The 26,277-nt window shown below is 44.8% G+C and overlaps 2 protein-coding genes across 3 annotated transcripts; both read right to left on the reverse strand.

Moving 5' to 3' along the window:
• Positions 1–241: 241 nt before the first annotated feature.
• Positions 242–9,134, reverse strand: LOC100217311 (uncharacterized). Of its 2 annotated transcripts, XR_002266875.2 has the most exons (5): positions 8,111–9,134; positions 1,865–2,035; positions 1,163–1,366; positions 475–804; positions 242–354 (listed from the first exon to the last, which is right to left on the reverse strand). XR_002266875.2 is itself a non-coding variant. In NM_001143657.1 (4 exons), the coding sequence occupies exons 1-4, from the start codon at positions 8,912–8,914 to the stop codon at positions 574–576; spliced, it is 1,410 nt and encodes a 469-aa protein (NP_001137129.1). In that variant the 5' UTR covers positions 8,915–9,079; the 3' UTR covers positions 270–573. The 2 variants fall into 2 exon arrangements, 1 of the variants encoding a protein (NP_001137129.1); NM_001143657.1 differs by having other exon boundaries at positions 270–804; positions 8,111–9,079.
• Positions 9,135–9,611: 477 nt separating this feature from the next.
• On the reverse strand, positions 9,612–25,084 carry LOC103637084 (zinc finger HIT domain-containing protein 2). Its single transcript, XM_008659354.1, has 5 exons — positions 24,795–25,084; positions 24,600–24,672; positions 13,476–13,629; positions 12,609–12,650; positions 9,612–10,726 (listed from the first exon to the last, which is right to left on the reverse strand). The coding sequence occupies exons 1-5, from the start codon at positions 25,082–25,084 to the stop codon at positions 9,849–9,851; spliced, it is 1,437 nt and encodes a 478-aa protein (XP_008657576.1). The 3' UTR covers positions 9,612–9,848.
• Between the last annotated feature and the right edge of the window lie 1,193 nt (positions 25,085–26,277).

Consider the following 26,277-nt stretch of genomic DNA (forward strand, 5'->3'; position numbering starts at 1 on the left):
TATCGTTTATGCGCTTCATGAACTTGTCTCCAGTTTGGAACTCTCAAAATGCCATTTTTTGGATACCGAACTTGTCAGAAGGATAGGCAAACAAATACTTCATCATACTTCGGCTAACAGGACCAGGCCAGGCCAGGCTTGTCACTGTTCTGGCGCCTAAAAACCGTCAGGCCTGACTTTTTGCTGCAAAAGCAACCCAGCTCTGATCGAGAGGATCAGGAGAACCGCGGAAACTCTGAAGTTTCAGAATCCACAACACATAAGGATCTCCGGCTGCTCAACGACAACGGGAGCAAATCATATGTATGGCGGTGTGGCTACAAGCCTTCCAGTTTTGCCTACCTCCCTGAAGCACTGCAGTATAGTGGCTGAGAAACGTAAGTCACACAACATATTACAAGACCTGGCTGCAGCCAACTGATATTGGTGGAAGCGAATTTTAGTTCATGACAAAAGTACACAAGAAGCATGCACCTGTGGTGTATTACCATCTGGAAATCCTTAACTGTCGCTGAACAACTTCGAAAAAGGAGCGTCTGTACTTTAGTTTCGGCTTTTCTTTAGCTTACAGCATCATTGTTCTATCTCGATAAACAAGCTCGCCTGCAGATGCAAGCCTGCTTCCTCCAGCGTCAGGGATTGCTTTTCTGGACCATATGTAACGCGTGGGAAATTCGAAACTAGGGTGTACTTCTCCGCTTTCATGCAGTCTAGAGAATCGACATAGTCATAGAGGGAAGCGACGGTTGCAGAACTGTAGAATCTCCGCTCTCTGCGCTCTCCAGTTGGGAATCTTATGAGAACCTGCCAAGTCATCACAACGTCTACCCCAGTTAGCTTCACAAGAATTTGCATACATGGATACACTAATAGCGTAACGTGCTAACTACTGTAGAGGATGCAGAGTGCATCTGCAGATATCAAATTCAGGCACTACGTAGCCAAAACTAACAATTAACTCAGATAGTAACGAAGGATTCATTGCAATCACTGTAAATATATCGTACATGAAACAGATATTTGCAGGCACAACAGTGATATTTGACGCACTCAAATAGACAAATCCTTAAAAATCGGCACAACATGAAGCATGCTATCTTGCAGTAAGAATTGGAAAAAGGTAGTTTAAAGACACAAGCATAGAGGGTTAGACATCACATACCCGAGTAACACCTGGTCCTTTCTCAGGTTCAGCTCCAAGAGCCATGGCCTTCTCTTGCCTCCTCCTTGCAAGAGCAGCTTCCTTCTCAGCTGCTTCTTGGGATGCCCTTGCTACAGCTTCCTCCTCTTCTTTACGCTTTTTCTCAGCCTCTGCAGCCTCTCTTTCACGTCTTTTCAGTTCCTCTAACCTTTCACGTTCCCTGGCCTGGTAATATATTCCAACAAAAAAGTGTGATTAGCTAGTATTATCACCACCAGTACTTGAAACAAATCAGGGTGCATGTTTCTGAACTCTGTTGGTGTGAAAAGGGCAGACCCACTGCCCCTACATAGATGAAGTCTAGTGAAAGAATAAACTGAGACAAGCCTTCCTCCTGCAAATGCGGAGAGGTTGTTTCGAACCCGTGGCCTGGTGACTTATTAATGAGACAGCTCTCACTGAACCAGTCCTGCCCTTCTTAAACTTTGTTGGTGTATTACGGTATGGTATAATATGAACAAATATAATACCTGAAAGGTACGATTTCCTTAACAAAAAAGATTGAAATGTCATCACAAACAAATAGTGGTCCAACATAACCACCCTCTCCAGCCCACATAATTGACCAACCCCGCATGCATCCATTTTATACATAAACATGTGTACTTTCTACTACTATGTAATAAAATCAGTGATGCACACTGCCCATATAACTTAAGTTACCTGATCAGCTTCAAGTGCAGCTCTGTAAGCAGCATCTTGTTCCTCACGCAATCGCTGGTTGTTTAGTCTCTCTTCAGCTTCAATCCTAGCAGCAACAAGTGATGTAGCACATTCTTCAACAACACGTTGAAGAACTGTTATCATCTCTTCAGGTGATTTGGGCCCTTCAACCTTAGGAACATTTATATATAATGTATTAGCAACACTAATAAATAAAAATTCTGGAGGTTTTACAAGCCAAACACACAATATGACCAATACAGATCAACTCTGGTAAAAGCAACACACTTCAACAGCTTTATAGGCCAAAAAAATACCATACAGTCATATATATTTCTAAAGTATAGCAAGACCAAAAGCATAAAGGGTGTTGGATCCATCAATGACTAATGTGTAGTGTTCAGCAGAAGCTTGATTTCACTCGACCAAAATAAAAGATCAACCTTTTGAATAAAAATGATGTGAGCCCCAGCGAAAATGGAGGAAGGGATACACATAAGAATATCAAAAAAGATTTTGCTATAAGAAACAGATAAACAAGTTGTGTTAACAAAAATCACACAAATGCTACCAAGCTGTAGCATCAACCATTAGAAATTGATATTGAAGCACCATTGCATAATAAGTATTTGGGTGCCAATATTGTAGAATATGTGGTTGAATTTGCAAACAATGAAACTAATGCCCTTGTTTACTAAACGTTGTAATATATTCACCTCTAGCTAGGGATGTAAACGATACCTATGGATAGAAAATCAGGTAGTTACAGTATTCCTCGAATTCAGATTTAGGTACATTTAGTGCAAGCAGTGTGGATAAGATACGAATGAATATTGACATCACATATAGCCGACTTTGAGTATCCAGATACAGATACAGTATGGATATGAAACCCTTCGGTCGGACAGTCAGGAAACGTCCGTACCATTTACACCCTAGCCGTAGCTACTCAGATGATCATGCCATGCAGATGACATGACCAGAATTTTTTATATAGATATCAATTCAACCTTCAAGAGAAAATATAAACCAATAATTATAGCAAGCTGCACATTCAAATAGTAAGAAACCACATTTGCAGCACTTCGCTCAAATTCTTGTAACGAAAAGGGAATCACCACATCATCTTTCAGATCATGACTCTTGAGCATTCGGCCAAAATTCATAATAGAGTTGGAGAAGGATCATGTGACTGCATCCAATGATCTACAATATGCCGGGATTGTGAAACAGATCCAAGGTTTTCGTATTTGAAATTGGTAGGTGCAGACTCTGTCACACCCGGTTCCAGGGGTAGAACCGAGCGCATACCATATGTGTGCCAGGATCCATTTCCACACATATGTTGACGTCACAAGTGTAATATATCAAAAGACAATGCAATAAAGGCGTAAAGAGAGTATAATACTTTATTACATCATCTGAAACATTGTATCTTTAACAAGTATCACATCAAAGTAAAGCGGAAATAAACAACTAGGCAATCTCCCACAGGAAGATGACCGGCGCATCGTTAGACTTAGAAATCATCGTCGTCGATAAAATCTCCATCAAAGTCTCCAACATCACCCTCTGATCAAAATATTAGCAAGGGTGAGCTCACTTATGGTCGGAGCTCAGCAAGTGGGGGAAAAACTAATGCAGGTATAACAAGGTGAGGCCAAGGTTGAGCAGTAAGCATTTTAGTTGGTCAACATTGTATTAACAACACCTGTCTTACTAATAAGTGTGAGTCCCAAATATCCCATTTAAACAAAGGAATATGAATATAGCAAAAACACTTAAGTGAAACCACTTAAGCAAATTATTGGCAGATCATCGGATCTCAATTTAATTCCATCTTCAAGTTCAATTATCATGTGAGGAGTCCAGGTCGCTCATAACCGGGAGCACGGCTGATATATCAGTTTTACACTCTGCAGAGGTGGTACAACTTTACCCACAAGCCATGTATCCCATCTAGCCCGGGTTGATCGGACCCTTAAACACTGCCGAGGTGAATGGCTAGGGATCCATTATGAGGTTTTCACAAAATACACTTAATACGAAGCAACCCGCTAAGGTTTCTAAGACGATGGTGGTGGCCCCCTGGGTGAAGTACCTTAGCCAAGAATACGACCTCATGTTAACGTGGGCTGCCAGCACCTACCGCTCCCCCTCTTGCCCATCTTTCAGGTAAGGTTGCTAGACACTAAGCATATAGAGCTATTTACCAAAGCCAGAGCCATGATAGCACTCGTGGTTGCACTGTTATCCTGGGTGGTCACTCCATGGTCCAATTAACTTGTAATAAAGTTATCTTTAACCATCGGGTTAATGTCATAATTGCAAATTAACATTTTTGGAACATTAAAACCAATTCAAGAGTGACATTATGAATCATTAAGTTGAGCGGTAGCGTGAATCTTGCACAGCTTAATTATTTTCCCAGGTTAAACAAGGAATACAGGTAGTAAATCTAGGAAATCCTTAATTAGGTAAGCCCATCAAATTATGCAATATATCAAAAGTAAACGTTTGTTATATGCAATGAATAGGTACAAAAAGAATATGCAGAGGGAGAATCCACTTGCCTTGCTCAAGCGAGTCCTGCGGATTGTCCTCGAACGAGTTCGGATCGCCTACCGCACAATCCGCTTCTAATAGAGTCGCATAGCGCACATACAAAAATAAAACATACACCAATAAATAAACATGCACCACTACATAATCATCCACCATTACATACACATTAACGCATCGCACTAATCACATCTTAAATACGTCCTAATCGTGTAAATACTTATTAATTCAACTATAGCTATTAATGTGATCCTAATGGTGAATTTATGAGTGGGTGCAATAAATACCATTTAACTAGTATTAATATATTTTAACATCATCAATGAAAATAAATAATATTTACTGTCTTTTAATACTAATAAATAAATTAATACATTTTATTACTTCTAACTCAAATTAGTTAGCATAGCAAAAAATGAATTTAAAAATATTAATATTCTAAAAATCTACATAAATTGGTAATTGGACTTTTTATAACACAAGTGAGGATATTTTTTACATAAACTAATATTTTGTTTAGTCTAAAAACCTAAGTGCTCAATTTGCGAACAAGATTATTTAGCTAGCAAAAATCTATTTTTCACACTACTGGTGATATTTTCTCTTTTCTTTCTAAAAGAAGATATTAATTAAATAATCGGATAAATCATCTAAAAATCCTATTTTATTCATATAACATGCGTTCTACACCATTTTCTAATCCATCAAAAGTGCACCTATAATTCTCCAAATAGTTTCTAGAATTTATCGTGACCAAAATTGACTATAATTTCTTATCTAGTATTTTTATCACCAACGTGTGACTATTAAATCTACGCCATATTTTTCTAAACCAAAATCAACGCGTCGATTACATGGAATAACACGGTGCACTACTAATCGTATATTTTAACAAATTCCGTAGCGCACACAAATACATAAATTGGAATCACATGTGTTCATATTACAACAAACGAACTATACAACACATGAATCGAATCGAAAGCACTTTATAAAATACATAAAATAAATTTGGGTCGCCAACAACCTCGGGTTCGTGCGTGTGACGGGGACGGATCGACGGGTTTCGGCCGGACGGAGAGCGGGGCTCGACTACGGACAGCTAGTACGCGGCTCCGGTGAACTCCGGCGACGAACGGCAACGCACTAGCGATGAGCGAGGAGTGCTAGAGGGAGAGGCAAATTCGAGTAGGCAGGAATGGAGAGGCTCTGCTGTTCCCTTTTATAGAGAGAGGGAGGGGAGAGTCTGCCAGGGAGCTTGAATGGGGCGCTGCTGCCTTCATGGCCATCACTACGTCAGTTTCTTCAAGACATTAACGGTGTGAGGAATAGGGAGGAGAAACGGAGGGAATGAAGTCCATAACGCAAGAAACGGACGCGTCACGCGGGTGGACAGCGCACTGCTCGCTCGAGTCGTCGCGGCGGTCGGGCTCGCGTCACGCCGTGGCATCGCGGCGTCGCGGCTGGCGGCTCCTGGCGGGTCGTGCGCTCGCGCAGCAGAGGCGCGCTCGGCGCGGGCGGCTGCATGCGCGCGGCCAACGCGTGGGAGAGAGAAGCGGCGAGGGAGAGAGGAATTAGGAGAGAGAGAGTGGGAGAGAGAGAGAAACGTGAGAGAGAGAGACGTGAGGGAGAGAGGCGGCGGCGGGAGAGAGGAATTAGGGGAGAGAGAGAGGGAGTAGTAGAGGGAGCGGCGGCTGGGAATTATTCCCAGGGCGCGCGCGGCTCAGTAGTTTAGGGTTTGGAGTATTGGGCCCCTAGTGGGCCGGTTTAGTTTAGGAGTTTTTTTTAATTCTGAAATGAATTTTTAAACAGCTCAAAAATTCAAAAAAAAATACCAAAAATATTTATAAATAGAATACTTGTTTTTAGACTAATAATTACTATATTTCCTAATTATTGTTTAATTACTAGGATCTCTTTTTACGAATACCTGATAATAAACATCCGATAAGCAATCAAGCGCACACAACGAAAATTGTTTCAATATGCAAATAAATAATTAAACACTTAAAAAAAATTATGACCCTAATTAATATAATAACTAAATTCATTATTTTAATTGATGGCTTTTATGGTGTTACAGACTCCCACCAACTTACTCTCAACAATCCTATCAATTGTTTCAACGGACTAAAAGTTGAACATGAAAACAACACCCACCAAAATTCTCACATAGACCTCAAACTAACCAGTTAAGTTAATGGCAGCGCAAACCAAGGTTCAAGAAAGCGCGATTAGGCGTGCGATTAGGCGCGGTTAAGCGCTGAGCAGAGGATCAACGCATCGCTTACCTACTAAGCGGTCAATTAAGCGCTGGCCCCGCTTAATCGTGCCCATCCGACATGTTTAAGGGAGAAGAGGAGGGAGAGAAGATGAGGAACACCTCCGGCGTCAATCCAGCAGGCAGCAAATCGACGGATCGACGAGAGAGAAGATGAGAGACTTCAAGAGAGAGGTAGAGAGAGAGAGCGGACGGAGCGACGATGGCTGCAGGCAGCAGATTGGTGAGAGAGAGAGAGGCGGAGCAGCTTCGCGGTGAAGATCGCACGAGGGAGGAGAGGCTTCGGGAGAGGGAGCCGGAGAGCGTACGACATGGGGGGGATAGGCTTCGGGAGAGGGAGGTGGAGAGCACAGGGTGGCGGCGCGGGGCGTGGAAGGAGGCAGCAGAGTACTAGCCTATTAGGTCATCACGGGAGAGGGGTTTTGTGTTGGGCCTCCTGGCATATGGGCTTAGTGGGCTGCAGACCCATGAAGAGAGGAGGAGGGGTTAAGGGCTGCTGCAGGGTGGCCCAATATCATGTCTTTTTTTCTCTTTTTAACAAAAACGCTTAAGCACGATTAATCGCGCTTAAGCTTTTTCACCACCCTAGCGCGCGCTCAGCGCTTAGCGCTTTCTTGAACCTTGGCGCAAACTATATTCATCTGATTGCAATTGCTGCTTTGGTTTCAATTACCATTACATGGTATGAACATAGACAAAAAATGACATGGAGATAAAAAATCTTATAAACCACTTTATGACATGGATTGATGCCTTAACTAAAGGGACAGTATAGAGTATTCCCTCCATTCCAAATTATAAGATGTTTTGTCTTTTCTAAATACATTGCTCTTACCATGTATCTAGACATAGGGTATATCTAAGTGCATGACTGCATGCAAAAGCTATGTATCTAGAAAAGTTAAAATGTGTAATTTGGGATGGAGGGAGTATTATCTTACACACAGGCAGCAATGAAGTTATTACGACTGCCATCTCAGATAGAAAATTAACACTTAACTCAAGAAACTATACTGCAAACACTCCAAATACCTAATTTAGCTATGGAAACATAGAATTTATAAATCAATCCAACATTTGCATTATCTTGCCAGAGGCAACATCACTCTCCTTTCTTATTATAAAGGAGAACCGGTTCCATAAGGATAAGGATAAGGATACGCTAACTTTGGCAATTAAAGGTTACAAAGTCTAAACTGCCAAACACATTTAAGACATTAAAACTAAACATCAGTGATCTAAGTACACATGATCTATTGGTTTCACATAAAAATCTTCTCTGAATAATGTGGTAACGAAAATTAACCAAAATGACAAATCTATCAACAGCAGCAGCCAAATCCAACCTAGATGAATATTGAAAGTTATTTCCAGACCTAAAGATAATCATTTCAACATCATACCTGCTGCAATAGCACGATTCTCTGGTTTGTAGAAGCCATGACCACAGCACAAAACGGAAATCTCGACGCATTCAGGCTGTTGCTCATCTTGAATCCTTCAGTCCTTCTGATGCTACCGCCCCAGGCAACGAAGTTCTCATCTATAAAGGCCGCGACGGGTTCAGCGCAGAGGCAGCCACCGCAGAAGGCAGGGGTATCCGGGTGATCAGGGGAGTGGAGGTACACGAACAGAAGCTTGAATTCCCGCTGCGCTCGCTTCAGCGCATCAGCGAACCCCTCGGCCACGAAGCGCGGGCCGCGGCCAGCGCCGAACTCGCGCTCGAACTCAGCGACGAAGTCGGCCGCCTCGGCAGCTGACGGCGGCAACTCTAGCAGGCGGTCACCGCTGCCGGCTTGCCCCGCGAGGCCGAGGAGGGAGAGGGAGCGGGACAGCACGCCCCCGGCTACCCAGGCGCCAAGGCGGAACGTGCCGGCGACGAGGCCGACCCCACCCGAGACCACGTGGAAGGGGAGCGTCACCAGCTTCCACGCGATCCCCGGCTGCTGCTGGGGCGGCAGCGGCAGCGGCAGCGGCGGCGGGGGCGCGACGTACTCCGCATCTACCGCCAACGGAGCGGAAGGGGCCGGGTCACGCGAGGAGGTGGAGGCCGAAGCGGAGGGCGAGGAGGGGTTGGCGGTGATGGTGGACACCGCGAGCTGCAGGTCCCAGTTGTGCGCGGCGAGGATCTCCGTGCAGAGGTCCGTGTTGGAGATGCCGGTGACGGCCTGAAAGTAGCTGACCTTGTCGTCGACGGTCTCGGCCATGGCCGCCGGCGACGAGGGCTAGGGTTTGCAGATTGAGGCCAGTGGTAGAGGTGGCGGTGGTAGTTAGGAACTAGGAAGAGGCCAGAAGCCGAGAGAGATGCGGTTGCGAGCCGGGAGGGCGACGGCCGACGGGTCAGTGCTGAACTGCTGAGTGCTGACGTCTTCTATTCTCCGTCTCGCCGTCCCGGTAGATTGAACGGCGTGCCGTATTACTGCACTCCGCGACAACGCGTCAGTCTCTACGAGATTTTATTTTACGACTGTGGGGCAAAGAAAACGGGCGAAGAATTCTGAGAACCACATGACCAAATTTTCAAAAAATAAAAATAAAAAACACTCCGTTTTGGACCAAAGCTTCGTTTCACAGACTTCGCTCACATAGTCACATGTTCTGCCGACATTTGGCTGACGGCAACCCTCTGAAGCTTGGCTCATCAGCCCAACAGACACCGCAACTGTCACGACTAGCCCGGGGCCCATGCATCGTTCTTCAGTGCATGGAAAACATGATCATAAGAATATCTGAAAAACTAGCCCGGGGCTCACATAGTCACATGATCATGAACTTGTTTCCATAAAGCTGAAAACTAGCACTGCAAATAAAGGACGGCGCAATAGGCTAATGCAACAATTAGTTTCACGATGATGGACAAGGAGACACACTGGAAATACCCGCACAAACTTGCAATCATAAGAATATCTGAACTGCATAAGCTCCAACGCATGGATTAAATCAGCCCGCAACTTAACAAGCAAAGTAAAGCAGGATCGCTTCAACCAGGATTTCAACAAATACAATTTTTTTCAAAAAAAAAAGTGTACACAAAAGCAACTAACTGCATTACAAGGACAAGGTCTCTCGTTGGATTCATCCTGAGCGATACACAAGGGTACAGAGCTTCGCGATCCAGTTTCCAGTGGTACATCCATATGCCTACAGCTCCTCGATAAGAACCGCGGATTGTGGTTTGCTCTTTCTATCCGCCTTCCAATTCCCGGTCTCCAACTCCTCCATAGATGCTTTCTGCACCTGGACGATGTGAGCTAAAGATGGCCACGCCTCATCTGGCTGCTCATGGACCCAACAAGTCATGAAGAATAGCTTCCTAGCTGCACTGCGAAGCTTTGGAGAGCCCTGTGCCCTCTCCGTCTTGCCCACCTTCTCCACTTTGAGCATGCTCTTACCAACTTCAACGAGTCGATGGAAGTCGCATAGGGCACAAATAAGTGCGTTCTGTCCCAAGGAGAGAATGGCGATGATATCGTCCACGAGTCCAATAGCAAACCTGAAACCACCAGTATGCCTGTAAGCTGGTGAGCATGTCTCCTCGATGCAGGCTGCGAGTGCTTCAGGTACAGTCTCAGGTTTAGCATCCTGGCCCATGACTTTCGACATCGACAGGGCGACAGTGGAAGCACCCAAAGGATCTGAGTGCCAATCACCGTTGTAGAGCCGAAGTGTGAAGCAGTAACTGTACAGAATGTCAACCAAGTGGACAGCAAGCAAAGGAGATGGCTCTGTCCTTGTTAACTGTTTCAGTGACGGGAGAGGAGATTCTGGCCCTTCAGGGATTTCGTTGATGCTAGCCTCTTGGTCAGTATTTGCATCTGGATATGGTACAGCAGTGTCTTCTGCGTTTACTTGTCTGATAAGCTGGCTTCCATCCGGGCCAAGGGAAATAGATCTGGCTGAGGGTTTTTTCCACCAAGGTGTCCACGGTTCAATCATCTTACTGAGCTCACCTGAGGCCAGAGCTTGACGGAATCGTTTGATTTCACAATCAGAGAGGTCTTCCAGCTTTATCTCTTCCCCTGTACGATAGAAAGAGTAGATCAATATGTGCCTGGTGAGATACTTGATATGCATATCAACATTTACTGATTCCAACGAACTTGCAGTCTAAAAGGGTAAGGACATAAATATCACCCAACGTTTGTAGATGGACGAATGAGTAAAATGGACAAATATTGACAGTTAGACACTGCTTTATTGCATTGCTCATCTCAAAACATAAACCATGAAAACAATTGATAAAAAAGAAATATCAGAACAAAATAATTGGAGTTGCCACTGATCACCAGCATCTGACAGCATAGGTAATTGCTAGGAGTTCAGGCCACAGAAAACCAGGTTAAATATGAGAACAATTGGGCAGAAGGAAATACTAGAACAAAATAATTGGATGTCAGCCCCACCTGGGGGAGGGTGCTGTGGCTACTGCTGCTCCAACTAGTGGGGGCGGCTAGGGCAGGGAGAGGACTGGGTGGCTGCTGTAGATGGCGCAAGGGGAGGCAGAGGCGGCGCAGAGAGAGATGAGGCACAGGGAGAGATGGAGAGGAGACCGAGGCACAGAAGGGGCAGAGCTTTCGCTCTATTTCTGCTTAAGATCTGAAAGGTTACATGACCCCTCTTATTTATAGTCCTGGGGGACTTTGACTTCCAAGCAATCTATAGAGTCCTTATAGATGTGGACTCTCTTTTCCTAATTAAAAGTCAGGCAGGACTAAATAAAAAACTAGAGTCGTGGCAGGAGATTTTAGAGTCAAAAGGTTTTAGACTCAGTAGAACTAAAACCGAATACATGAGATGTGACTTCGGCAGTACTGAACATGAGGAAAGAGATTAGTTTGAAAGGTCAAGAAGTGCCCCAAAAGGATACTTTTTGGCATTTAGAATCAATGCTACAGAGAGATGGACGTTGATGAAGATGTTAGCCATAAAATCAAAGTAGAGTGGATGAAGCGACATCAAACATCTAGTGTTCTATGTAACAAGAGGGTAACACAAAAGCTAAAAGTTAAATCTTATAGGACGCCGATTGGACGAGATATGGTGCAGAATGTTGGCAAAAAAAGACATGCTCAATAGGTAAAAATATGTATGTTATGTTAGATTTGTGGACATATAAAAAGAAATCAAATTCGGAGCGATGATATACGTAATAAGATAGAGGTAGCACCAATTGAAGAAAAACTTGTCCAACACCAGTTGAGATGGTTTAAACGTATCCAACAAGACCTCTAGAGACACCAGTGCGTAATGAGACTTGAAAGGATAGAATATACCCAAAGATTAGCCTTGAATAGAAGTGCATGGAAAACATCTATCCATGTGTCATAACCTTGACTTATGGTTTCTATTGGGTCTTAACTCTAGCCGTCCCACCTTGCTTGGGACCAAAAGACTTAAGTTTTTGTTGCAATCTAGACTATCCCGATTGGGAGGCGCGCTACAGTACCGTGCTACAGTCATGGTGGATGTCTGTTTTGGGGCCCAGTCGGATGTCTAAGCCCAGGCCTTGGCAGCTTGGCTGACCAGGGCCCTTCTCTAGGCTTTGCAGGGCTTAGCCAGGGGCCCATATTTAGGCCCGTGACATTGGAGTTGCCACCGATCACCAGCATTTGACAGCCTAATTAATTCCTAGAAGATCAGGTCACAGAAAGACAGGTTAACCAAAAGGGAGTAATGAACATAATTCTCACACAAAGAGTTAATCAGGAAATTCAACTGTGAAAGCTCTTCCCAAACAAGTGCAACTCAAGTCGACATAAGGAATTATGATTTCTAAGACTAAGAGATAAGATTGTTTAAAAGACACACAAAAATTCATAAACAATAAATAACCTATTATAGTACTAGGAAAAGCTACTGTGCTGTCACATTTAGAATGGCATGAAAGTAATCATAACGTACCAGACATAACTTTTTGAATAAGCTCCTCTGATAGCATGGACTCTGCAGGACAAAAAGGTACATGTCAAAAATAAAATCTTCAGCGGTCTACTAAAGCAATATTGAAGGGCAGGCCTGGTGCAGTGGTGAGAGCTGTCGCACAAAGTCACCAGGTCACAGTTTATCCCTTCCCGGACCCACTCATGTGGAGACCTCCGGCACTGGGTTTGCCGTTTCTCAGTCTACTATATAAATATGTACAACCAATTATCTACAAGATGACATATAATTTATCCGTAATAACGAAAGGAAATACATTCATAACAGACAAGCCACCATAACTCGATAACTACCTATAAACAGGAAAACTTAATGTACCAAACAGTAAAATCGTAAGTGTAGCATACTGCGCATGGAGCAGGAGCAGCCCTAGGGCCCAAGCGGTAGGGGGTGCTCATCCCGGGGTGAGCCCAAGAAAAATGAGAATACCCCCTGTAATTTTCACCTCAGCAGCCCAGGGAAATTCCAGGTTTGAAGGCCCAGCCCCACCCGACCTAACGACGACACAGCCAGCCTCTCCCTCTCTCGCAGCTGAAAAATATTTTACATGTTGCTTGAACAATGTTAATTTACATAGTTATTTATGTTCTTTATTATACAAATTATAGCTTTTAGTTTACGTTAATAAGATTTTAAGTGTTCAATTATATTTAGCTCCTCTCTTGTCTCATGTCTGAATCCACCACTGGCATGGAGGTATCTGTAGTTTTGTCCTCATTAGCAGTTATCACAATATAAAAAAAATGCAATTATGTGCACCTCTAGTGTTATTATTAAAGAAAGTAAGATAGATCAATGGCATAGGAACATGAAGCACGCAGAACATACCATCTTCACCATCTGATGCCATCTCTTCTTCCAAGTGGAGCCGCTTGAGGATATCTAGCATCTTTTTCTTTGATTCATCCTCAGGTTGCATCTGCTTAAGCTCGTCCATAACATTCTCACGCATGAAGGATTCAGTGCATTGAACACTATGACCCTATGAAACAAGAATTGAGAAAAACATTTAAAGCAATATCAAGAAAATAAAGCACTCTAGTGCAATGTTCCTTTGCATCTGTGTGCATAGAAAAGAAGACACACGAACTTGTCAGCTTCAATCTCTCAGTTTTAAATAAGACGTTATAACAACACAAAGTGTTAGATCTGTAATGCCTAATGTAATGGGTTGTGAAGAATGAAATGAGCAATGCGCAGTAAGCAGACAGAATAGGGTAGAGAAGTATTCAAATGTAAACCACTAAAACGCTAACTATTCAAATCACCAATCAGATCAGCACACTTGGACACAACATGTATCCCGTGGTTTAGCTCGCCACAAAGGTTTGCCTACCTCCACGTTGTTGAGGAGAGTCACAAAGGTCAATGGTCACACACCCTTCCTCGATCTCAAGCCCAGAGCTCTTGCTCTTAGTACGAGAGGGTTTTCATTATGAATGAGGGTAACTTACAGCAATCCAAGAGGGGATGTCACACGCCGGCTAGGAGCAAGCTCCAAGAATCAATGAGTGAATGTCGGCCTTAAGTTGCTCCAATGCTCAATGAGAAACTGGGGAAAACCTAGGGTTCTTGCTGTTCTTGGGGTTTTCTCTCAGCTTTGGAGAAGAAGCCACAGAAATTTGAGCCAAGGTGGAGCAAGTGAGGGAGAGGGAGACTCAAATGGGACAAAGGGGTACTTTAACCTGTCTGTTGTATCCCTATGTCAGGATACGCAGCAGGTAACTGTTGGAGACCAAGGAATTAAACAAATCAAGAAAATTCAGATTCCAACGGTCAATAAATGTCCGTCAGTGCCGGAGTTAAGGCCGGCAGTGTCGTGGCACCGCAGTGCCGCGCAACCCACACCGGTTAGATTGATCTGAAATTTTGGCACTAGCTAACTAGGTTTAGGTATGATAGGAAAGTAATCCTTGATTGGTGCTAGTTTACTTATTTTGTTTTAGGAAATAGCTAATATGGTAGTAGTTCAGTCCTATATGGACAGGTCTGGTCGGCAGGATCAGGACTGATAACAGTCCGGTTTATTTCCTTGTAATGGTTAGTTTGTTTCCATGTAACGGTCTATAAATATATGGCCTTAGAGGCTAAGAAAAGGCAGTCAATAGGGTGCCACCAAAACACCTGTGTTCTGTCTCCGAGTTTCCTGTGTTCGCATGTGTATGTGAGACTGACCTGGGAGGTAGGAGTTTGTCGGCAACCTGCTGAAGGTTGTCTCTCCGGCGTGGTTCCTGACAAGTGGTATCAGAGCCAGGGGGTGCCAAGATGTCGTCAGGGAAGACTATTGACACCAGTGCGACATTACCATACCCTACCTGCTGCAAGCCTACAACAAATAGAACATGTTGTAAAATCTAGTTTCACATTAGCTCACAATTAACAGGATCAAATCCGCTAGAACAATTAGAACATGCTATACAAAAACCAAACACCGATCAAATAACCACATACATTGCAAGATTCCTCCGATGTTGGTGTTGTTCTTCTGTTGGCTTAACCACAGGCGACAGCGATTCAACGTCAGGCACCAGTTCGGGTAGTATGTCTATTCGGGTACCGGTACAACTGACCCAAAATTTGCTTAAAAACTTTGGGTACCGGAAGTTCGTACCAAAATGTTTCTTGAGCTTTTCGGGTTCGGGTTATTTGGGTTTGGTTTCGGGATCGGGCTTCTGGTATCGGGTTTTCTGCCCAGTCCTACGTGGCGGCGCGGGAGACTCCTTGACAGCGCATCGCACACGAGGGTGTGGGAAGCAAGGGAGCAAGAGGGGGAACCACAGAGTCCACCTCAAGGAGGTTGTCGTACTCAGAGGAGGAGGCGGTGGAAGGGGAGACAGAGAAGGGAAAGTCAGAGACGAGGACTCTATGGGTGGAGAGATCAAGGCACTGGTACCCCTTATGATTAGGAGAGTAGCCAAGGAAGACGCTACGAGTGGAGCAAGATGCAAGCTTATGAGAGCAGTGAGAGAGAGATTAGGATAGCAAGCGCACCCGAACACGCGAAGGTGATCATAGGAGGGAGAGGTACCAAAGAGAGCAAAGTAGGGGGGTGGGGTGATGAACCGCCTTGGTGAGGCCATTGAGCAGATAGGTAGCAGTGGCCAGCCCAGTAGCGAGCGAAAAGGGAGGTCTAGAACAACAAGGAGTGCATGACGTTGTTTGTGGTGCGAATCATGCGCTCAATCCTGTTGTTCTGAGAAGAAGTGTAGGGGCACAACATCCTCCGCTGAACATCGTGTGAAAGGAAGAAGTCACAGGACGCGGAGTTATCAAACTCCCGCCCAGTGTCACACCGGACAGCCCGGATGGTGAGTCCAAACTGAGTGGAAACCTAAGCGAAGTTAGAGAGCGTGGGAAACATATCAGACTTCAAGCGTAACGGAAAAGTCCACAAGAAATGAGAGTAATCATCCAGAATGAGCAAGTAATATTTATTGCTAGAAATGATGAGAACAGGGGATGTCCAAACATCACAGTGAACCAGATCAAAATTGCTTGTTGCTCTAGAAGAGGAGGGAAAAGGGAGCCTAACATGTTGACCTAACTGAAAGGCATGACACAAATGCTCAAAAGAACCCCGACTACATGAGATGACAGAACTGCTAGACAACTTAGACATCACATCAGGCCCGAGGTGGCCAAGGCGGTGACACCAAGTGATAGATGAGGTAGCAGCGGTCAAGGCATGCAAGGTGGAGGTCGGGGAATTGGAGGCAAGCAGGCGAAGAGTGTACAGCGGCTCGGAGCTATCACACCACGTGAGAAGGATCCTGGTAGCAAGATCCTTCACAGACAAGCCAAAGGGGTCACCGGGAAATGGATCTTCAAGAGAAGCTAAAGGTGGATGGCTCCTTGGATCGGTACAAGGCTCGTTGGGTCCTGTGGGCTTCACCTAGCATCCCAGGGTGGACTATGACGAGACCTTCAGCCCCGTGGTGAAGCCTGGTACCATCAAGATTGTTCTGACTCCAGCTCTCTCACAGGATTGGCCAGTACATCAGCTCGACGTCAAGAATGTCTTCCTCCATGGCACTCCGACGGAGACGGTGTATTACACTCAATTGGTCGGCTCTGTGGACCCGGCTCACCCGACATCAGGGATGAAAGTGGCAATCCAAACTATTAGAACATATTTATTATTTTAAAATAGATCTGTATAAAATTTGATGCTGATGTTTTATTATGTTATCAAGCATATTATTAGAAATAAGAATAAAATATTGCATAAATTGTTTTATGCATTATTTGCTCTCTACAACAAAAAAGTGAAACATTATCGAATTTGTTTCCGAATCCATACCGAATTTTACATCTATCATTTGAGAAAATATAGGATGAATTTGTGGTTTACCTTTTATGAATATCTAAAAGCTCAATGTTAAAAACAAGAATACAAATTTGTATAGTAGATTATATATCCTATTTGTTCGCGAACAAAGAAAAATGACCAAAAATTTGATAACCGAATAAATATCGTTTCTGACCGTTTTCATCCCTACCTGACATGGTTTGCAAGCTCAATTGGTCTCAAGCAGGCGCCCTGAGTTTGGTGTAGTCGCTTTGCCGCCTTATTGCTCTCACGAGGCTTCTTCGAGGCCAAGGCAGACACCTCCTTGTTCGACTTCTATCGTGGCCTGGACACGGCGTACCTCCTCCTCTATGTCGATGACATCGTCCCCACGGCCTCCTCGCACGAACTCCTGTGGCACATCATCTCCTCCCTCTAGCAGGAGTTCGCGATGAAGGACCTGAGTGAGCTGCGCCACTTCCTGGGGATCACCATGGAGAGTCGGTCCCAGGGCTTGTTTCTCCACCAGCACCAGTACATCGTCGACATCCTCGAGCGCGCTAGCATGGCTGACTGTAAGCCTTGCACGACTCCGGTGGACACTCAGGGCAAGGCCTCCAACGATGGCCCCCGGTGGCTGATCCCACCAACTACCAGAGTTTTGTTGGGGCGTTGCAGTACCTCATCCTCACCCAACCCGACATCGCATACGTCGTCCAGCATGTGTCCCACCATATGCACGCCCCGCGGAAGCCACATCTCACTGCTATGAAGCGGATCCTGCGGTACCTCTGTGGCACTACCGACTTCGGGCTCCTTCGATGATCTGCGACCAACGACCTCGCCATCTACATCGACGCCGACCGGGCCAGCTATCCTGACACAAGTCGGTCCACCTCCAGTTTCATCATGTTCCTCGGCGACAATCTTGTCTCGTGGTCCTTGAAGAAGCAGCCAGTCGTCTCCCGCTCCAACGCCGAGGCTGAGTACCATGTTGTGGCTAACGGCGTAGCCGAGGCAACATGGCTTTGTCAGCTACTTCAGGAGCTGCAAAGTCCGCTAATGCGTAGTACTCTTGTCTACTGCGACAACGTCAGCGCCACGTACCTCTCCACCAAGCTCGTACGGCACCAACGCACGAAGCATGTCGAGCTTGACCTCCACTTTGTCCGCGAGTGTGTCGCCGTTGGGGATGTGCGTGTTCTTCATGTCATGTCTCCACTACTTCTCAGATCGCCGACATCTTCACCAAGGGCCCTCCCTACGTCGGTGTTTTAGGAGTTTTGGTCCAATCTCAACATTTGTTGTGGCTAGAGTTTCGACTACGGGGGTGTTAGAGTTGTAATGCCTAATGTGATGGGAAGCTCGTACAGCACCAACGCACGAAGCATGTCGAGCTTGACCTCCACTGTGTCCGCGAGTGTGTCGTCGTTGGGGATGTGCATGTTCTTCATGTCATGTCTCCACTACTTCTCAGATCGCCGCCATCTTCACCAAAGGGCCTCCCTACGTCGGTGTTTTAGGAGTTTTGGTCCAATCTCAACATCTGTTGTGGCTAGAGTTTCGACTACGGGGGTGTTAGAGTTGTAATGCCTAATGTGATGGGTTGTGATTGTGTAATGGGCTTAGGCCCAAGTACTCCTATTATAAATACATCTCCCAACCCTGGTTAGGGTTAGGGTTTCCAACACAAAGCAGTTTACATAAGCCAGAAGCTTGTTTCGTGCATGAATAAACAAGCAGTTTCTTTCAAGAACTGATTGAAAGTCTCATACAGACATATTGATCCTCTCAGACCAGCAACTGGAGGTGAATTACAGCATATAGGTAAAAAAATCATGTTACCTAGAATCTAGCTTTGACGAATTTTTACAACTTACTGTCACTTCAGATGTCAGCTGATTCAAATTATGCTGGGTTAGTGTGATGCCCGTGGCCGACGTCGCGTCGCCGTCGACGTGAGGATCACCAGTGATTCTCAGAGATACAGAAGACGCAAGGTTTGCCACGGTTTGTGGAGTTCTGTTTCTCTTCTTCGTTAGCTCCCTGGTCTCTCACACAGAATTATTTAAGCAGTCGCTTACATGGGCCTCACGCCCTTACACATCATCCGGCCCACACGGCCCAACACCTTACAGAATGTTGAAAATTCAAAAACCAATCGATGTCGCCTCCTGTCGCTGGACCGGCCATGACATCTTCCCCGCCGCCATGAATTGATTGTCCCCAATCAAGAGCCTCTGGAAACCGAGTCTTCAACACATCAATATCTTCACAAGTAGTAGCATCATCTGGTAGCTCTGACCAGGCCACCTGAACTTGTACCACAGGCTTGTGACCTCGCCGAACTAAACGACGATCCAGCAACCGAACAGGATGAACATCCCGGCCAGACAGGTCGACCAACTGAGAGATGTCAGAAAAAACTGGTGTATACTTGGGCGTAAATGGTTTAAGCTGAGACACATGAAACACCGGATGAACCAAAGCCGTAGAAGGTAAATCCAGCTTATAAGCAACTGATCCAACATGTTGTAGCACTTTGAAGGGACCAAAGAATTTAAAAGCAATCTTGGGATGAGCTCGGTTGACCACTGAACTCTGAACATAGGGTTGCAATTTCAGAAGTACACTATCCCCCACCTGAAAGTCCCTATCCAGTCTGAACTTATCAGCTTGATGCTTCATGCGATTCTGAGCAGCAGCTAAGCGAGTCTTCAACAACTCCGAATAAGCCAGCCTCTCTTGGAGCAAATCCTGAACAGATTGATCAGTGTCTCCTAACAGATGAGGAGCTGCAGCTAAGACTGGATCATAACCATATAAGGCTTTAAACGGAGAGCAGCCCAAACTAGTGTGATATGCAGAGTTGTACTAAAACTCAGCGAGAGCCAGCCATTTCTTCCATTTGGTAGGATTGTCATGGATAGGACAACGCAAATACATTTCAAGACATTGATTAACCCTTTCAGACTGTCCATCAGTCTGAGGATGATAGGCTGTGGATAAAGCCAGTTTGGTATTCAAAGCCTGAAACAGTGACTTCCAGAAAAGACTAGTAAAGATTTTGTCCCTATCCGAAACCAAAGAGTTGGGAGTACCATGCAGTTTCACAATGTTGTCCAGAAATACTTGAGCCACTGTAGCTGCTGAAAAAGGATGTTTCAATGCAAAGAAATGAGCCGACTTAGGGCTTGTTCGGTTAGCTCTCAATCCATGTGGATTGAGCGGGATTGGATGGGTTTGAATCCCAAACAGCTCAAACTTCTTCACAATTTTTTCCAATCCCATCCAATCCATGTGTATTGGGAATAACCGAACAAGCCCTTAGTGAAACGATCCACCACCACCAAAATTGTATCATAGCCTTCAGACTTAGGTAATCCCTCAATGAAATCCATCGTCAAATCCTGCCAAGCACCATGTGGAATGGGTAAAGGCTGAAGAAGTCCAGAGGAATGCTTTCTTTCAGTCTTAGCATGCTGACAAATGTCACACTGACTGACATACTCCAAGACATCACCCTTAAGTCCCTTCCACCAAAACATTCTCTTCAGTCTGTGATAAGTGGCTTGGCCTCCTGAGTGCCCTCCCATAGCACTATCATGCATAGCAGAAATGAGTTTGGTTTTGAGGGCAGAATTATTGGCCACCCAAATCAACCCATTCTTCCTTATAATACCCTGATGTAAAGAAAACCCATGTTCATCAGGACTGTGAATGGCCAACTGACCCAACAACTCTTGAGCTTGGACATCAGTAACATAAGAATTCAGTACATCCTGAATCCAAAGAGGTTGAACCTGCATGATAGTTTGCATTACCATAGCATGTCCCACTCGAGATAAGGCATCAGCAGCTATATTCTCTTTGCCTTTTCGATACACCACCCTGAACTGGAGTCCCATAAGCTTAGCCATAGCCTTTTTTTGCCATTCAGAATGCAATGTTTGATCCTCCAAGAAGCTAAGAGCCTTATGGTCAGTCTTGATGATGAATTCTGCATGTTGTAAATATTGTCGCCACTTGGAAACAGCCAACAGTAATGCTAGAAATTCTTTCTCATATATGGACAACAGCTGATTCTTTGCACTAAGAGCCTTGCTTAGATAAGCCACAGGTTTATGTTTTTGCATCAGCACTGCCCCAATACCCACTGCACAAGCATCAGTTTCCACTTCAAAGGGCACCTGAAACTGTGGTAAAGCCAGAACTGGAGTAGTCATCATAGCCTGTTTTAGAGCAACAAAAGCTGCCTCAGCCTCTGTAGTCCACACAAAAGCCTTGTGCTGCAATAGTCTAGTAAGTGGCTTGGCGATTACTCCATAATTCTTAACAAACCTTCTATAGTATCCAGTTAGACCCAAAAATCCCCGCAATTCTGTTACTGACGATGGAGTGGGCCATTTTCTCATAGCTTCAGTTTTAGAAGGGTCAGCTGCTACACCATCCTGAGAAATCACATGACCCAAGTAAATCAATTCAGTTTTACCAAAAGCACACTTAGACCTCTTGAGAAAAAATTGATGCTCCCTCAGTTTAGTGAACACCATCCTCACATGTTGCACATGCTCTCTCCAGGAAGCACTATAGATTAATATGTCATCAAGAAACACCATGGTGAACTTCCTAAGAAAGGGTGCTAGAATGGAGTTCATAGCACACTGAAATGTGGCTGGCGCATTTGTGAGACCAAATGGCATAACTCTGAATTGATAATGCCCTTGATGTGTCTTAAATGCAGTTTTGTACTCTTCTGTTATCCCCATCCGAATCTGGTGGTACCCAGCAGTAAGATCCAGACTCGTAAAGTATTTAGTGTCAGCTAACTCCTCCAATATCTCCTCAACCAACGGCATAGGAAATCTGTTTTTGATAGTAAGGTCATTCAATTTCCTATAGTCCACACAAAAACGCCACGAGCCATCCTTTTTCTTAACTAGTAACACTGGTGAAGCAAAAGGACTAGCACTTGGGGTAATGAGCCCAGCTTTCAGCAGTGCAGCTACCTGTCTTTCAATCTCATCCTTGTGAAAAGGTGAGTATCTATAAGGTTTAGAATTCACAGGAACTGCTCCAGGTAACAGAGGTATATGATGGTCAAATTCTCTGACAGGAGGTAACTGAGTAGGAATAGATAACAGGTCTGCGAACTCCATCAGCAAAGCCTGAATATCTTCATGCTGAACAGTGCTGTTATTCTCCTTAACCTCCTCTAGCAGAACCATGACCCACACTTCATGACCTTTGAGCCATTTCTGCACTTGCAGAACTGACACATTCTGAATGGAAGTATTGTTCCCAGCACCATCTCCATACAACTTCACCCGTTGGCCAGCATCCTTAAACTGTAATACTTTATCAATCCAATCACACTCCATAGGACTGTGCTCCATCAACCATTCATAACCAAGTATGGCATCAAATACCCCCAAAGGTAACACCCTCATATCAGTATGATAGAAATGTCCATGTGACCACCACTCCAAGTTTTTAACCATAGTGTTACAATCCAATGCATGCCCACTAGCCACCTTAACTTTCACTGGCTGACAGTGTTCCACTTTTAAACCCAACATATGCACCATATGTTGGCTGATGAAGTTAGAGGAACTGCCAGAATCCACAAGCATTAACATGGTATGTTTTCCCACCACTGACCTGATCCTCATGCTTTGTTCATTGTCAGTTCCTGATACAGCCTGAAAAGATAACCGACAGCAGTGATCCTCCCTCTCATCCTCCTGGGCAAGTTTCCGGAGAACGTCATCAGTGAGTTCCATTGGCTCCTCCTCAGTAACCACCGCATTCAACTGAACGGGTTTCCTCCTTACACACTTGGCCAGGTGTCCAGGCTCGAATTTCTCACCACATGCATAGCACAGTCCATTAAGCTTGCGAAACTCTCTAACTTGTCTCTCACGAAATAATTCTCCCCCCATTTGTTGTCCTCTTCCATCTACCTTATTACCAGCCAAGTTTTGCTTCGTAGCATACCCTTGTCTGGCAACCTTATGCCTTCCTTTCTCCAACATCTCCTGCTGTAACTGGGCTAATGATGCAGCATTATCTACAGTGGTAGGTTGATGCATCTGCACAGCATGCTGAATCTCCAACTTAAGCCCATGTATAAACTGTGTCACAAAAAACAGTTCATCCAACCTTGTGTTATGCACAGCAGCCTGATATCTGGCCTGTTCGAACTCATGCACATATGAATCCAGAGTATCCACCTGCTTCAGATTTCTCAATTTTCTCAGAGCCTTGGCATACGCATCTGCCCCAAACTTGCCCTCTACTGCTGTCACAAACTCCGTCCACACCCTCGCTCCTTGTTTCAATTTCTGCACCTGCCACCATCTCGCTGCATTCTGTTCCATGTGAATAGAAGCAGCCGAAACCCACAGAGACGATGGAACTTGATACATGTGAAAATATTCCAGGCACTTATCTATCCAAACAGCAGGATCATCACCAGAAAATCTAGGGAAAGACATCTTAGGCAGTACCTGCGTGTTCGCGTGCCCGATCGGCCTCTCCTCTCGATGTCGATCCACCCTCGGCTCGGAATGGTCTCTTCTCTGAAATCCTCGCTCAAAACCCATGTTCTGCTGGTGATTCCTCCTTCCTCGATTCTCCACTTCCCCTGATGAATTCTCCAGCTCTCTTCCCATCTGATCCAGCCGTAATTGAGCCATCTCTCGACCCGTCTCCTCCAGCTTCAGGTACAATTCATCAGTCTGATACCTTCCTCATGTCCTTCACCTCTTCCGTTAGTGCTTCCATCGACTCGAACATCCGATTCCACCTCTCCTGCACCGCCCGATCGGATTCGGCCATGGCCTCCAAAATGAATCGAGTCTGCACGGAGGGCTTCGCCTTGGGAGCCGTCGTGGTTGCTGCCGAGGATCGCAGTTCTGATACCACTTGTGATGCCCGTGGCCGACGTCACGTCGCCGTCGACGTGAGGATCACCGGTGATTCTCAGAGATACAGAAGACGCAAGGTTTGCCACGGTTTGTGGAGTTCTGTTTCTCTTCTTCGTTAGCTCCCTGGTCTCTCACACAGAATTATTTAAGCAGTCGCTTACATGGGCCTCACACCCTTACACATCATCCGGCCCACACGGCCCAACACCTTACAGAATGTTGAAAATTCAAAAATCAATCGATGCCGCCTCCTGTCGCTGGACCGGCCATGACAGTTAGGTCAGCAAAGAACCCAACTATTAAACCATTAGGAGAGATTCACTAAAGGGGAGAACATGGAAACTATAAATTTCTTTGAGCTTTTTTGGATTGCTCATTTAATCTAAATGTATATTTGTTAAACCCAGCACAGCAAAACAAAAACGCATTATTCCACGTAGATCACCAAATATAGAGGCCAAAGTGAACAATTCGCATGTGGTTTGCATGATTCAGAGGTAAGTCGTAGTTTATATCATGGATAGTTACACATTTTGAGCAGGAATCAGAGGATTTCTTGTCCAAAAGCTTCAAAAGTCAGTGAGCAATTCATCAAACACCTTGTGGGCGTCAGCAGAGGGCAGCCCGGGCATGAGAGTAACAAAGCGAATGAAATCCCCGAACGGTATTCTACAAGCCCTAAAACAGGACGAGCGCGCAACGAGATCACACACACGAAGCGAGAGGAGGCCGCACCTTGTAGCACGAGAGCGAGCAGTACCGGGCGTTACAGCGGGGGCAAGTGTACTGCGCGAACTGCTTCTGACACCTGCAAGCAAGCGGCACATAGAATAACGCATTAGCACGAGCAGGTAGGAACCAAGATCCGCTAGGGCCCGATGCTTTGCGCCAGCAGGAGAGGAGAAGCCGTATGGCAGAGCCAAGCCTTACACGCGGCAGATGACCCTGGTCTCGGCGAAGGAGGAGTACGACGAGGAGGCGGGGGAGGACGAGGACCCAGCGGCCTCGGGTGCGGAGAGCACGACGTCCCTCTCCATCGCCGGCACGCGCGGGCGCTTCCAGTCTCTCAGTCTCTGACTCTCTGTCCTTCTCGGCGGTACTGTCTTTGGGAATTTGGGGACGGGGGGAGTTCCTTTCCTCCGGCGTGCGGCGGGCGCGGAGGCTTCTCGATGCTCGGCGAAGGCCCATTGGTGGTCATGGCCCATGCATCGGATTTGCATTTGGGCTTGGAACTTGAATACGGAATGGGCTGATCATTATCCAATCGAAAGCAGGCTGTAAATTCTGAAGCAGTCAATTGGGCTAGCGTCCACCGTCCAGCGACTCTGCGTACTACTCCTGAGACAGGTAAACGGCGAAGGACGAGTAGTGATGAGTAATCGAGTTCAGCACCGACAGTCGAGATTCGAGAGTCGCTCATTGGGCACTACAACGGCGCGTAAATACGACTCGTCGATGTGGCTATCGACATAAAACTGGTTCAACAAGACAACAATGTTCATAGGGCCGTTATATTATTGAGAAACAGTTTTTTTAGGTGCATGTCTAAACTGTTTCGTGTTTAGTACTCCATATATCAATGTCTAAGATATTAAATAAATATTATTAGATTAATAAAATGTATTTTTAAAATTAATTTAGACCTGATTTTTTAGGTCGACGAAACTTTGCCATATTTTCGGCGGTGTCAGCACATAGCAGGTACTCCCTACATAAAAGAATACTATAGAAAATTTCATATTTTAGCCAACTCAACTTTGGGCCTACATAAAATAGTATTAATATTTATAACGTTAAGCAGATTACTATAAAACATATCTGATAACTAGTACTACTTCTGTTTTTATTTATTTGTCGTCACCCCCACCCAGTTCAACTTTCTGCTAATCAGCATCAAATAAAAACAAACAGAGAGAGTACAATTTAAAAATCGTTTGAGTGTTTAGAATTAGGGATGAAAGTGGGTATCCGAATTGTTATAACAAATTTAATATTTTAAAATATATATGTATGAAATCTGATACTGATATTTTCTTATATTATCAAGCACATGATTACAGAATAAAATTTTACATAAATTGTTCTATAAAATATTGGGTTTCTATAACAAAAGATAAAAAAAATATCTAAATATGTATCTGTATCTGAGTTTATATCAATTATTTAAAAAGATACATAACAAATTTAAGGTTTATCTTTTATAAATCTTTACAAACTTAATGCTAAAATAAGAAAATAAATTTTCATAACATATTCTATATCCTAATTATTTGTAAACAAAGAAAAATGACAAAAAAAATAATATTTGAATAAATATCCGTTTTCATCCTTAGTTTAGAAAATAGGAATTATGCTTTTTTAGGAGCAAATATGCATTTGTGTCACAACGTATTCTAATCCATATACTGGGTCA

The sequence above is a fragment of the Zea mays genome, chromosome 1 (assembly GCF_902167145.1).
Source record: "Zea mays cultivar B73 chromosome 1, Zm-B73-REFERENCE-NAM-5.0, whole genome shotgun sequence".
Taxonomy (NCBI): domain Eukaryota; kingdom Viridiplantae; phylum Streptophyta; class Magnoliopsida; order Poales; family Poaceae; genus Zea; species Zea mays.

What these genes read in the sequence shown, in the direction of transcription:
- LOC100217311 (NM_001143657.1), bottom strand. Translation starts at nt 8,914, where the DNA reads ATGGCCGAGACCGTCGACGACAAGGTCAGCTACTTTCAGGCCGTCACC. An exon ending in CTGCACTTGAAGCTGATCAG is followed by an intron (nt 1,367 to 1,864) that starts GTAACTTAAGTT and finishes ATATATTACCAG; the next exon opens with GCCAGGGAACGTGAAAGGTT. An exon ending in AAGGACCAGGTGTTACTCGG is followed by an intron (nt 805 to 1,162) that starts GTATGTGATGTC and finishes ATGACTTGGCAG; the next exon opens with GTTCTCATAAGATTCCCAAC.
- LOC103637084 (XM_008659354.1), bottom strand. Translation starts at nt 25,084, where the DNA reads ATGCAAATCCGATGCATGGGCCATGACCACCAATGGGCCTTCGCCGAG. An exon ending in ACCAGGGTCATCTGCCGCGT is followed by an intron (nt 24,673 to 24,794) that starts GTAAGGCTTGGC and finishes GCTTGCTTGCAG; the next exon opens with GTGTCAGAAGCAGTTCGCGC. An exon ending in GGCATCAGATGGTGAAGATG is followed by an intron (nt 12,651 to 13,475) that starts GTATGTTCTGCG and finishes TTTGTCCTGCAG; the next exon opens with AGTCCATGCTATCAGAGGAG.